General features: G+C 37.1%; 1 protein-coding gene across 2 annotated transcripts in view; it reads left to right on the forward strand.

Moving 5' to 3' along the window:
- KLHL1 (kelch like family member 1) overlaps nucleotides 1-13,855 on the forward strand; it is a 183,582-nt gene that overhangs the window by 110,243 nt on the left and 59,484 nt on the right. For both annotated transcript variants that reach the window (XM_053935143.1, XM_053935144.1), the window contains one exon: nucleotides 9,867-10,079. In XM_053935143.1, the coding sequence (XP_053791118.1) occupies nucleotides 9,867-10,079 (213 nt within the window). The remainder of the gene's footprint in view (nucleotides 1-9,866; nucleotides 10,080-13,855) is intronic.

The following is a 13,855-nucleotide window of genomic DNA, read 5'->3' on the forward strand; positions in this document are numbered from 1 at the left end:
TGAAGTACAAAAATTTCAGTCATCTAAAAGAGGTCCTATCTTAACTGAATTTGTATCATGATACTGATTCTTGAGTATAATCCTAGATTTAATAATGTGCTTAAAAGTTGTAAGTGCTGTCAGAAAGTGATTACCATATGAGTTTCTTCAAACTTGCTCATAGTGTGAAAATCTTTGGAAGTTCCCTTTCAGTTGAAAGGTGGTTCTTTCCCAGAATCATGTTTGTGTTTTGATGTTTGTCTAATTTGAAATATATTCTCTTGTTCCATACTAAAATTCTCAGGAATGATTCAGTTTATGCTGGATGCTAGTTGAAAGGTGAATCAGAGTTCAACAACAGAAACGAAAGCATATCAGAGAATGATTTAGGCACACAACTCAGGCCTTTCCTGAACTTTGTCTTTTCCTTGCAATGGGTTTTTTTGTTTACTAGAAGGCTCTTGGCCAGTATATACATTTTCAATACAGTTTTTTATTATAAATTAATCAGAAATACTAACATTTTCATATGTCTCTGATATGATATTTTAAATATATGGTTTCAGTTAAAATGACTACTATAAGAAATACTAACGTAAACTACTATTTGCTAATATTTCACTCCTCAAACAAAACTTTAACTGAAACATTCTCCAAAAACCACATACATGACATGACACAAAACACATAAGCTACCTTTTGAAATACTATCTTAATCACAGTATTTATTAATCTTTTATTAAAGTAGAGGCTTTTTTTATGGACATGATCTTGCACATGCCTTCAGACCTTGCTTTGTGCTGTATTCCATCACATTTCAAGGCTAAGTAGGGTCAGAATAGGTCAATGGATGATTATGAGATTACAAATGTATTTTTAGGTGCTGCCACAAAGAAAAGTGCTAATGATTAAGTATCTTATTTTCAGTCTTGAAAATAACAACAGTTATTTATATAAATGAAAATTTAAAACAGTTACAGGACTGTGAATGAATTGTAAAAGCAAGGCCACAACCACTTACCCCCTTCAGTGAATCAGATATTATTAGGCTCAACAGAAGAGTAACTGGGTTGAAACAAAAACTGAAAGTGGTTCCAAGGCAGCTTCCTGCTTTGAGAAACTGTTATAACACAAAGATGAAAGGAACTGCTGATCCACTTGAGAGCTGTGCAGCCCTTCAGAAGGACCTGGACAGGTTGGAGGGAGGAACTGTATGAAATTCATCAAGGGCCAAACAGGGTCCTGCACCTGTGGAGTAATAACTCTGTGCACCAGTATAGGCTGGGGACTGACCTGCTGGAAAACAGCTCTCAGGCTATGAAAAGGACCTGGGGGTCCTGATGGACAACAAGCTGTCCATGAGCTGGGAGTGAGCTCTTGTGGCCAAGAAGGCCAACAGAATCCTGGGATACATTAGGAAAAGCATTGCCAGCAGGTCAAGGGAAATGATGCTTCCCCTCTGCTCAGCCCTGGTGAAGCCACACCTGGAGTGCTTCTGGGCTTCTCATTACAAGAGAAACATGGAGCTCCAGGAGTAAGTCCAGCGGAGGCTCTGAAGATGATGAACATCTCTGTTATAAGGAAAGGCTAAAGGAGTTGGGCCTGTTCAGCTGTGGGGAAAAGACAGCTGAGAGAGACCCCATCAATGTATATAAATATGATAAGGGAGAGTCAATGAAATGGTGTCAAACAATAGGACAAGAGGCAATGGACAGAAAATGATTAGCAAAAAGTCCCCCAAATATGAGAAAGAACTTCCTTACTGTGCACGTGACCACACATTCGAGCAGGTTGTCCAGAGAACTTGTGGAGTCTCCCTCATTGGAGTTATTTAAGAACCATAAGGACAAACATATTGCAATCATGTGCAATGTGCTCTAGGATAACCCTGCTTGAGCAGAGAGGTTGGACTGGGTGACCTTTCCAACCTTCCCTTTTGTAAACTGTATACTATATTATTACAATGGTTCTAACAGACATGTTCCCACTGGAAATCTGTTCCAGAGCTGAATGCCTTAACAGCAAGGCATACTTTTTTCCCCTTATTTCCAGTTTTCTTTTAATTAGATTTAATTTACGTGAGTTTTCTGTTAGTTTTAGTTAGTTTCTGTTCCTCCATTTTCCTTATTTTCCTCTTCTGTGCCTGTAATCAGTATAAACAAGACAGGGGCTCTATTAGGATACAAATATGCTCACCTTTACATAAATCAACATTATCATAAATCAACGTTATCAACATTATTCTCATACTAAGTGCAAAAAGCAGCACTGCATCAGCTAAGAAAATGAGCTTCATCACAGCCAAAAGCAGTACAGTAGGAAAGAACAAAATGTTGTGCTAGGAGAGGAAGAAACTGAGATTGTCATGGTGAATACTTTCCTGAAGTGTTATAATTTAAACCCAGAAAATTGTAATTCTGTTATCTACATTAGAAGGCTTGCATTCCTGCTGTGGAAACAGCACAATTTAAACAGCTGGGGCAGCTCATATTTTCCATACTTGGGAAGTGCTAGGGGTAAGTCTTAGACAAGTAACAGCAAAAGCAGACAATCACCAGAGTCAGTACCAGTATGTATCCAGACTATACAATTCTGCACCATTGTGACAATTTGCACTGTGATTCTGTATTTTTGCTTCTTGCAGCCTTTTAAATCCAAAATGCCTCTGGATGATTCACAGACTGATCTCTGCTGCTATTTACTTGAAATTGTGCTGTGAACCTTTCCAATGACAAATAAATCAATCTGGGCCAATTCAAGTGAGAGAACAGAATCATAGCATCTGTCAAGTTGAAAGGGGGTCTCAGGGATCATTTAGTACAACTGCACAGGACAGTCCCCAAGAGTCACACCATATACCTAAGAGCTTCTTGAACTCTGTCAGATTTAGTGTTTTGACCACTACCCTGGGGAGCCTGTTCCACTGCCCAAACACCATCTGGGTGGAGAACCATTTCCTACTCTCCAACCTAAACCTCCCCAATGCAATTTCTGGCTGTTCCTTCGGGTCCTGTCACTGGCACCACATCAGTGCCAGCCCCTCCTCTTCCCCTCATGAGGAAGTTGTAACTGCAGTGATGTCTCCTCTCAGTCTCCTCCAGGCTAAACAGACCAAGTGAGCTCAGCCACTCTTCATATGGCCTTTCCCTCACTCACCATCCTTATTATCTTCCTCTGGATGCTCTCTAAAAGCTTAATATCATATATTGTGGTGCCCAAAACTGTCCTCAGCACTTGAGGTGAGGCCACCGCAGTGCAGAGCAGAGCGGGACAATCCCCTCCCTTGCCTGGCTGGTGATGCTGTGCCCGATGCACCCCAGGGTTGGCCCTCATGGCTGCCAGGGCACTGCTGACATTCAACTTGCCATTGACTAGGACGCCCAGGTCCTTTCCATGGCACTGCCAGCATCTAATTCCCCTGTCTGTCTGTACATTCAGAGTTACCCCATCCCAAGTACAGGCACTTCCTCTTGTTGCGTTTCATGCAATTGGTGGTTGCCCAGTCCTCTGATTTGTCAAGGTCTCTCTGCAGGGCTTCACTGCCTTTGAGGGAGTCAACAGCTCCTCCCAGTTTTGTATCATCTGTGAACTTGCTTAGTGTCCCTTCCAGTCCAGTGTCCGGGTCATTTCTGAAGAAGTGAAAGAGCACAAGGCCTAAGATGAAACCATGTGAACGTCTACTAGAAACAGGTCATCAGTCTCATGTCAAAGATGAGACTTTATTTATTCCAACTTTATTTTGGAAAGGTAAACAATCATTAATAAAGACTCCCAAAAAAGGGAAAGAAGAAAAAAAAAAAAAAAAAAAAAAAAGAAAGAAAGATGAAGTAATTAATAATGAATTGTTTTACAGGCTGCTAGAGTTTTGGTTTTCCTAGATACCATGATAAGAAGAAAATATTATGCATATATTGAGGCCTAATGCCAAGAAGTTCCAGGGTTTGTAGGATGCAGGACTTTCCAGGACAGTATTGGAAACTTTTTTAAGTCAGGGGGAGCAAGATGTGTACATGTCCTCATCTATCTAGTAAATTGTGCCTGTACAAAATTTTTATGTACAAGTTTAGGCTTCTTGAATCTTCTTGGATGTGAAAAAGAATATATGCAAGGTGTGAGACAAGATCCTTTACCAATACAAGAAAAAAAATTTAATCATTCTGACATACCTTGAAAGTTTAAACAGTTTATCATAATAAACTGGCATACCAGCAAATGTCTATGAGCAACTGGTTGTAAGCTGTCCTTAGAGTGTGAAATCCCAGAATGCCACATCATATTCACAATGAATTAGACTAAAATATGGCTAATTCTGCAGCCTCATATCCTTTATTTTATTATTTTTTTAATTAAATTAAAATGTGCAAGTAAAAAAAGAATTTTTTTAGATTGTGAAAGTCTAAATTAGTTATCTGGAAGTCTCATACTAAGATTTCAGTATGCTGTATGAGATTGTACCCATAGTCACAGTGTCTTCTATCCTTAACCTGCTATCTCCTCTCCCCAAAAAGCAGCACTTTCTTATCTCTCTTCCCACTGACAAAGTTGAAGGAGGAGGATATAGAGATACATAACATCTCTTTCCACTGTCCTTTGAACACCCCCAGCCTCAATACCCCTTTTGTAATGATGATACCAGGCTGACATCTGGTGCTGGAAGAAACATAACTCTTTGGATTACATAGGTCAGAGGGAGCCCACTCTTAGAAAAAGTCTGAGATTTGGTTAGAGATTCAGGATCCCAGGTTCAGGTTTCCAGATGGAATTTGGGATTTGGCTAGAGAATCAGACCATAAGCATATTAATAAATAGTGGTCCTTTGTCTAATGGGAGTTCATAATGGGCTGAAGAGTCTATTCTCCTTAGGAAAGAAGTTACACAGTATTATAAAGGAGGTGTAGTCTTATATTATACACAGCTGATACACAAAATGGGGCATAAAAACAAGAGGTGTGAATTCAGTGTAGCACAGCAGCAATAATTCCAGACTGAAATATCTTGGGAATTGACCAAAATCAAAATTTTCTTTTATGTCTTATCACTTCAGAAAGTATGCTACCAATATGATTTAATATGAAAATCAGATGCATTATTTATTCATTTCTTTCAATATTCTCATGAAAACTTAGGTTCTAAATTGAAAGCAGTATGAGCTTCAAATATTTTAGACATAAGTGATGTACTGAGTGAAAGCCTAGTATATGGATATCTGGTTTTTGGCTTTAGTTTATGTGGTTTTAATTTTTTAATTGTTAAGGTCACAACATCCAAATCACAAAAATATAAAACATTTTAAATAAGACCCCTACATCCAAAACAAAAAAACCTGCTAACTCTGGTGTAGCAGGTTCTGAATAGCACTCTCAGAATATGACATTCTTTGTCAACATATGAAATTATTTAATATTTTTCAGGTTCTTCATTATAACTGATACATGCTGATTAGTGAAATCAATGACATAACCGTCAATGAAAACTAGTTTTTGCAAGATAATTTGATTCCATGTGGAATAATAATGATTACAAGTTAAGATTTAAAAAAATAAAATTTAATTGTGCTGGTGACATCATTATAAAGATATATGATATTAAATTCAATTTGGCAATAGTTTAATTTTATTAATGCCTTTATATTCCTATGATGAACAATCTATTAGATACTTGGGTGATTGCTTATATACCTTTAACATAGATATGCTTTGTTTACATGGCTCTGCTGTTCTAATACTTCATGCTTATTTAATGCTAACCTTGTGTACTGTTAAAAAGGTTTAAAAGTGAAACAGCTCTATCACTGAAATGCTATAACCCCACAGCAATGGGGGGTTATGCATGGTCATTTTTAGAAAGTGAAAGAGCAATCAAGTGACACAGCTTTGTCCAAGCGGGTTCAGACACTGTCATACTTTCTACTGTAAGTTACATTTTCTGAATTAAAAGCAAAAATCTACCATTCCACTTAATTAAAACATGGAAAGGCTATGTAAATGATGCATGCAGAGCAGATCCAGTGCATCTTATGAGACTTATGAGATGGTGAAGATTGACCTACAAAGCCTCTTAAAGTATTAGAGTCAAAAATTACAGGTCCTGGAGACTCATCCAACTCTGTTACATGATCTTCGGCATGCTAAAAAGTTCAGTACCCTTGTTCTCATAATAAAGATTTATCTGCCCGTGAAGACCTAGGCATTCTTGAAAGCACTTCACAAGAACAAGATGAGAGGAAATGGCCTCCACTTGTGCCAAGGGAAAATGCCATTGGATATTAGGAAAAATATCTTCACTGAAAGGGTGATCATAATATGGAATCACTATCCCTGAAAATATTCAAAAAACATCTAGATTTGGTGCCTGGGACATGGTTTAGTGGCAAAGTTGACAGTGTTAAGTTAATGGTTGATCTTAAGTCTTTTCCAGTCATAATGAATCTGTGATTCTATGGCTGTGTATCTGAATTTCTACCTTGCATCATAATCTCAGAAGAATTTAAAATTTATTTTATGTAACCTGAAAAGATGTCACAGACATCTGTTGTATCCTGTTCCCTAAAGTGCATAAATGAATACCAGTCACATTAGAAAAAAAAAAAAAAAAAAAGGGAGAATATTTTTTATTTTTTCCACAATTAGCATATGAAAAATTATGTCTGTTGTGGTAGAACAGCTAGCCATTGAAATATGCTTTGCTGCTCCAAATGAAATGAATTTCAAGAAATTAAAATGTTATCTAGGAAGATTTGACATTCATTAGTCGGTTCAGGAAATGCTAGTAAGTTGAAGGAGAGAGTTTTTACCTCAGGAGATCAAAAACCTGGATTCTATATATAAATCAGGATTATATATATTACATTTATATTATATATAAGAATATATATGGTATATTTATAATATATATGGCATGTTACATATATAAAACATAATATATATTTGTTACTTTCTGCAATGCTCATGCCCAAATTAAATGAAATTTATGTAAGTCCAGATGTTTAGAAAAAGAGATTTGAGCTTATAGGTTTTGTCTGAAAACTTTCTTTGATTCTACAATCAGTACAGAGGCTGGAATAAGTTCCCTTTAAGCATGTATGCAGAAAAAACAATTTAAGATGACCAAATAAACCTTAATCAAATCTAAAATTATTGTTCTGAAGTTAAAGCTCCTGCTTGGAATGTTATTCTTAATAAATTAAGTTCTGTGAGTTCATGAAATGTGTTCCACCATCACAATGCTACTCTATAGTATTAGGTCTTTGGATTAATATGCTATTGCAAAGTGCAATGTTGGTTCCTATTAAGTAGAGTTATATTTTTTTTTCATAATGGGATTTAATGTCAGTTGAACCAGGCTTAATTAAACTTTGTCTTATAAATTATTTTATTGAGAAGTGAAATGAAATCTTGTGAGTTTTACGACTTTTTAATTAAAATGAATTAAGCCAGCTTGTGGTTAAGCGCTTCCCTACAAACTAGTTCCCTTATATTTCCAAGTTATTCGAAAACGTTCTAGATGCACAGTTTAAACTTTATCAGGAGGTAATGGTTTAAAACCTCATTCCAGAAAAATCTACATTTTTAGGGACCTATTGACATTTAATGTAGTAATTTTAAAAAAAGCTGAGTCATTTTTTGATCCAATTATCAATTATTTTAAGGTAGCTTAACAGCACGGTTAATATAGGTCATGACCACATATACATCTTTGATTTTTTGTTGCATCAGCATCCTATATATGTGGAGTTAAAAAGCAACTCATTGAAAGTTAAGTTGTACATATCAAAGCATTCACATTTATAATATTAAGCATTATTTTCAACTTTGTCAAATTTATTCTATCTGCACTTATATATTTTATCTGTAATTACACATTTCAAGGAGCTTCTGTCTCATGAGTTTGTCATGCCTATGTCTGCAATATGCATCTCTGCAGCCTTATATAAAATAATATAATAATTATAAATTAATAATAATATTTTTAATAAATAAGTTTAAACAGTACATTTCAAAAAGTATGAATTTGGAGAATTAAAATAAGAGTTTCCTTCTATTGAATAAGTCAGGGAAGGACAGCATGTGACATGCTAGAGCCAGAGTATAATTCTATTGTTGTAAGTCTTGCACATTATTTTCTTGTATTTGTTATAATGTCTTCTATTTCAGTTTTGATGACCAGTCAGTCTTTCCCGTGGTTCAGACACAATCAAGCAATTATAGGCAGCGCTGATTGGATTTTGATATGCTGAAAACTGAATTTAGACGGTATAACAGTGGAATTATCCACTTCCCTCAGTTTTAATGTTCTTACATTTAAGTCCTTGACTGATGTTTTGTCATTCTTTCCCACTTTGCGTCTTAAAAAGTCTATTCAAAACAGCATAACAAAATTCATTATTATTTTTCATAAATTAGATGTTGGAACTTATTGTTCCCAATATTGCTTTTTACATTCTCAGTTTACATAAAAACTTAGTTCCTTTTTTTTTTGTGCCTCCAGTCTTCAATTACTTCATTTTATATCTGTCTATAAATCAAGAATATGAAAACACATTTACAATTTCTCCACAGAAATAAAGCACCCTAAAAAAAATATTTGGAGAAAAATATCTGTAGAATTGTGATTCTACTGTGTCCTGTTGTTGTAGAGTAGGTAGTTCAGGGAGTGCTTAATTCAGTCCTTAGGATTCAGACAACTAAATGCAACACTTTATTTTATTGTTGTTTTTTGTTTGGTTTTCATTTTCTTTTGTTTTGTCTATATGTTTTATGTAGTTTATAGGGGAGTTTTTTTTAGGATTTTTTAGTTGTTCCTATTTTTATTTGTCCTGGTTCTGTCCAGGACAAGGTTAATTTTTCTTGCAGTAGCCAGGATTGGGGCATAACTAGGACACTGAAGTTAGTCTGTAGAACTTTAAGTCATTGCTTGGATGGGGGAGAAAGGTCTCTTCCAAGGGGAAGGGGTTCTTTCTGGTCTAGTAAATGTGGCAGAGGGATCCATCTGGTGTTGTCTGTTGGGGATGGGTGTGGGGGCTGTGTGAATCGCTTCCTTTCTTGTCTCTGTCATTATTATGGTTACTGTTACTCTTTTTTTCCTTACCTCATTGCTGTTTCATGTAAAGTGTTCCTATCTTAACCAGTAACCTTTACTTTTTGTACCTCCAATTTTCCTCTCCAGCCCACTGCAATGTGGAAGGGTGAGGGGAAAAGCAGGAGAGCAAGAGAGTGTCAGTGGTTTGGAGAGTGGGGGCACTGAACTGGGGAGTACTGTTCCTAAACCCCAACAGCACAAGAGTTTTCAATACTGTGAGATCTTAATTGCTGTAAACTATTTGCATGATAACTGGATATTAAAAACCTGTTCTGAACAAGGTCAAAAAATAATCCTTAATTCATGTTGTTGATCTTTCCCTCAGCCTTGTCATATGTGTAGATGGAAATCTAGATATTCATAATAAAACTATATGACTGACAAGTTATTTAAGAAATAGTGAAAGAAAGACAGTGAAAATATCCAGGAAAATGTAGTATGAGCCTGTAAAGATTTACAATATATTTAATTACTTTTAATTAATTATTAATATATAAAATTACTCAATTACAACTGAGTTTATAAAAATTTCAAACAATAGCCTTTACTAATTCTGACAATTTTTAATTATGATATTATCATATAATCCTCATATTGTTTTTGAAATATATTTATATATGAATTGCAACTATAGCTGTTGAACTCTAAAAATTTATGTTTTGTTTTTCTTATGAGCTGCAAGGATATGGCAGAGCATACCCATATCTGGGTATGGCAGATATTGACTAATCTTATGGCTTATTAGCTGTAGTGTCTTTTTTAAATTTTCTTGCAGTATTACTGAATCTGAAATAATTTTCTCTTCCCAGGAGAATATAATGGAAGTTATAAGAAATCAAGAATTTTTACTTCTACCTGCCGAAGAACTCCATAAACTTCTTGCCAGTGATGATGTGAATGTTCCTGATGAAGAGACCATTTTCCATGCCTTAATGATGTGGGTGAAATATGATATGCAGAGGCGATGCAGTGACCTAAGTATGCTGCTTGCTTATATCAGATTACCACTCCTTCCACCTCAGGTATTTTTAAAATTATGTAATCATCATCATAACAAGAACGTCATTGTTATTGTGTCCTTGTGAAAACTGTCATTAGTTTATGACCTGCAATTTCTGAATACTCTGTGTGTTTAAAAGCAAACCTGTTCAGAACCATAAAAAATGCATGGTAACGTTTCTATTGTAGATTGGGTTGGTTTAGTCAGGGATTTTATTAATGTTAGTTAGGTTTGTTCCTTGTACTCCCCTATTTTTCCCCTCACAGTGGTTTGCTCCAAGTTGTTTACCCTGAAAGTTCCTGCCACTCAGACCTGTCAATCTTCTCACCTCTCCCAGGTTTCTCCTTGTTTGGATCTGTCAGTCAAGGGTTGATCACTCCCTGATGAGTGTCAATCTTGTAACCACTCCCTGCTTCTTCATGAAAGTTCTGTATCAATCACCCCACCTCAGCCTTTCTATTTGTCCCAGAATGCTGTACCCACCTCGGTTATGTTACCATTGGTTATAATCTATGTCACTCCTCTATCGTTTCTCCCTATTGGGCGAGCCAGATTTCCACCCCTGTCTGCCCACCCCCTGCTAAATCTGCTGCAACCCTTTGTCTGGCGGCATTTGTTCTGCATTGTGCTGAGAGCATTTTGTTCCAACCATGCATGGGGGAATAAAAGTTCTTAGGGCTTGCAAGCAAAGTGTCCTTCTCTCATCCCTTCACCTCCTCTCAGCGTGAAGCTACCAAAGCTGCATTACCCACGCCACAGCACTCAGCATAACCAAGGAGGCAGACGCCATAACCCTGGAGTGCCCATACTCACGTGGCGGCCACTTGGCCTCTCATAGGCAGTGCTAGCCAGTGCTTCTCAACTGCTTGAGGTCGTAGCAGGTAGCTGCCGTACCTTTCACCCCCCCGCGATGGTTCGCTCCAGGCTGCCTGCCATAGGAGATTCCCCACATCACTCCTGTAACCACCCCCTGTTCATTCCTGAAACTTCCTTGTCAGTTACTCCATCCCCGTGTCCCTGTTCATCCCGGAGCTCTGTATCCACCCCCGTCGTGTTCCTGTTGGTTACCATGGCCCATGTCACCGCCACGTTGCCTGTCTCCATTGGGCGGGAGGGCTTCCGCCTGTGTCTGCCCGCTCCCTATAAAACCCCATGCGCCCTCGGTCCCGTTGACATTTTGTCCATGCAGATGCTGGGGGCAGACACTGTTCTCCATCGCAGCACCACGCGACAATAAAAGCTCTCCAGCCACGCAAGACAGAGTGGACATTCTTTTGCCTCTTTGCCTCATCCCAGCGCCGGTTACAGAGCGCAGCCAGGCCCACTCCAGTATGCTGAACGCCAGAGCGCCTGGGCCAAGCGGCACCCTGGTCTGGCCGAGAAGCAGCACCTTTAGCCGGGCTCCTGAGCTGCCCCGGATCGGGGAAAACAATGCAATGCCGCAAAAGACCTTAACACCCATAGGCCTCAAGACAAGACTTGTTCAGGGCAATTTTGGTGTCTGTTGAAGTGATGGTCACCATCTTGGTCGAAGTTACAGTTTCAGACTATCACCAGGTGATGGAGGAAATCCCAGTGAAATCCACAGCACACAAAAGCTATTTGGTTTATATTCCTTCAGGTAGGAAAGCCCAGGTACCTCCCTTGGAGTGGGGAATTTCAACTGGACAATGTAATGTGGATCATGGGACACTTTGGGAGTCTTTGACACCTTCTAAGATACAGCTGCCTATTGCATCAATGAATTTGAGTCCCTTGAGACCCATTATGGCCCATTAGCAGAGATTGATACCTTCAGGCTATGTGTGATTGTCCCAGTACTTCTCTGAAGGAGAGTTATCACAGCTGAGTCACTTGAGTAAGGACAAAGAGACAGTACTGTGCCTTGAAGGATTTACCTCTGTCCTTACCTGGTTCAACACCAGCTGTAGCCTGAGGTGTCAGGTGTGCTCTCCCACTGCACTTAGGAGGTTACTTTGCATTTCAGCAGCTTGTCCTTGATTGTTTGAGCCACAGCATTCCAATCTCTCTTCCAGTGTCACTTCTGGGATGCCCCCTTTATCTTATCTCAAGTTCCCCTCACAGTCCAAATTCTGGTTAGCAGGCATATTTAGGGAGATGTGGGTTTTGATGGTTGCAGATGAACAGCTGGATATTTGCAGTTTTCTACAGTGGGCAAAAGTCCTCTGATGATTTTAGCAATGTTTAAGCCATTAACCGTTTCAGTCTCTTACACAATGCTGGTAACACATGTTTTGGCTATTGCTGAGCTGCATTTATATAGCAAGGAGGTAGATGACTAGGGAATTGGGTACATGAAAAGAAAAATGTTTAAAAACTGTTTATAAAGAAGTTTAGAAAGAAATGTTTTATAGTGATATACTAGCAATTCTCTTGAACGTTCTGTTTTATTTAATTTGGAAATTAAGTCCTATACACTGGTGCTGGTCTGTAATTGAGAACTGCATCATAAATGTATCAACTATAATGCTAAAAAAGCAAGGCCTTTTTCAAAATTAGAATTAAGATGTAACAGAATTTCAACAAAAATATTGAGAACTGAAAATGAAATTTTACTTTTTATTACCAAAAGGGGTTTTTGTTTTTTTTTCCTGCTGTGGTTTATACTTAAATATGTATCAAATAAAACTCTCTGTCATTTTCCTTGCACTGCAAATTAACTGAAGAGCTCTCTGGAAAGAAGCCAGGTCAAAATTAGCCGCTCATCATTGGACCTTTGAAAAAAAAACCCAACTATTTACTTTCCTTACTTTTAAATTCACCTTAAAAAGAGGAAGTCAAAGACTACAGAATTTATTAACAGACTGGAAAGATTCTACTGAGATCCACTTAAAATGAAGGTTTAAATTCTGAGTTTCCATGATACCTCATTTCTCTCTCAAGGTACACTAATTATATTGGCAATGTTGTCAGACTTAAGTAGTACAATATCAAAAAATGTGATTCACAATCCAGTAGATAAATTTAGGAGAAGGCAAGCCAGTATTAACCTGTTAAAAGGAAACTATCATAAAGCTGAAAATTAAATAATAGAACCTGCAATGTTGCCATAGAAACATTTTTGCTTCTTTGATTTGCCTGGAACCATCTTCTAAACTAAAACGGTTCATATTTCTTCATTCAAGTCAAAAAAGAAGGACTGGCGGCTTGGCCAACATAAGAACTTATTTCATATTATAGTAGGTAATAAAATAGGTAATAGGCAATATTATATAATAGAATAAAATAAAAAGAATAGCTTTCTGTAGGTGTTCCAGATATTTTATGTTGATCCATACAGAAAACATAATTTATGTTCATTTTATTTCTTAAGGGATTTGGGGAGAGTAAAAATTTGGTGGTATCCTTAAACCTTGTTAATGCTGAAGTATTTCAGATTATTTATTTGAATTGTTAATTTACAATTGTTAATTGCTTATTTATGAAATATTTTCTGACTTTTGATAGAATTCTTTACAGAGAGTAAGTTAACAAGCTAGCTAAGAAATAAGCAAAAACTGTATTTAAGAGGACCTTTTGTCAGTTTTTCAAAAACTATAAGAAACTACTTTTGTCGCTGAATGGTGCCACTGTTGTCCTCAATTTCCAATTTTTGATTGCATTTTAAATAAATCCCTTTCAATGTTTAAAAAACCTAACAAAATTAGTACATGTAAAACAATACAGAAACACTACCGATATTTTATATACAGGTGTATGTGTGTGTCTTTGTATGTATTTTTTTTACATGATATGATAAACATATACATAATCACAGAATCCAAATTACAGAATGCC

The sequence above is a fragment of the Vidua chalybeata genome, chromosome 2 (genome assembly GCF_026979565.1).
Source record: "Vidua chalybeata isolate OUT-0048 chromosome 2, bVidCha1 merged haplotype, whole genome shotgun sequence".
Lineage (NCBI taxonomy): Eukaryota > Metazoa > Chordata > Aves > Passeriformes > Viduidae > Vidua > Vidua chalybeata.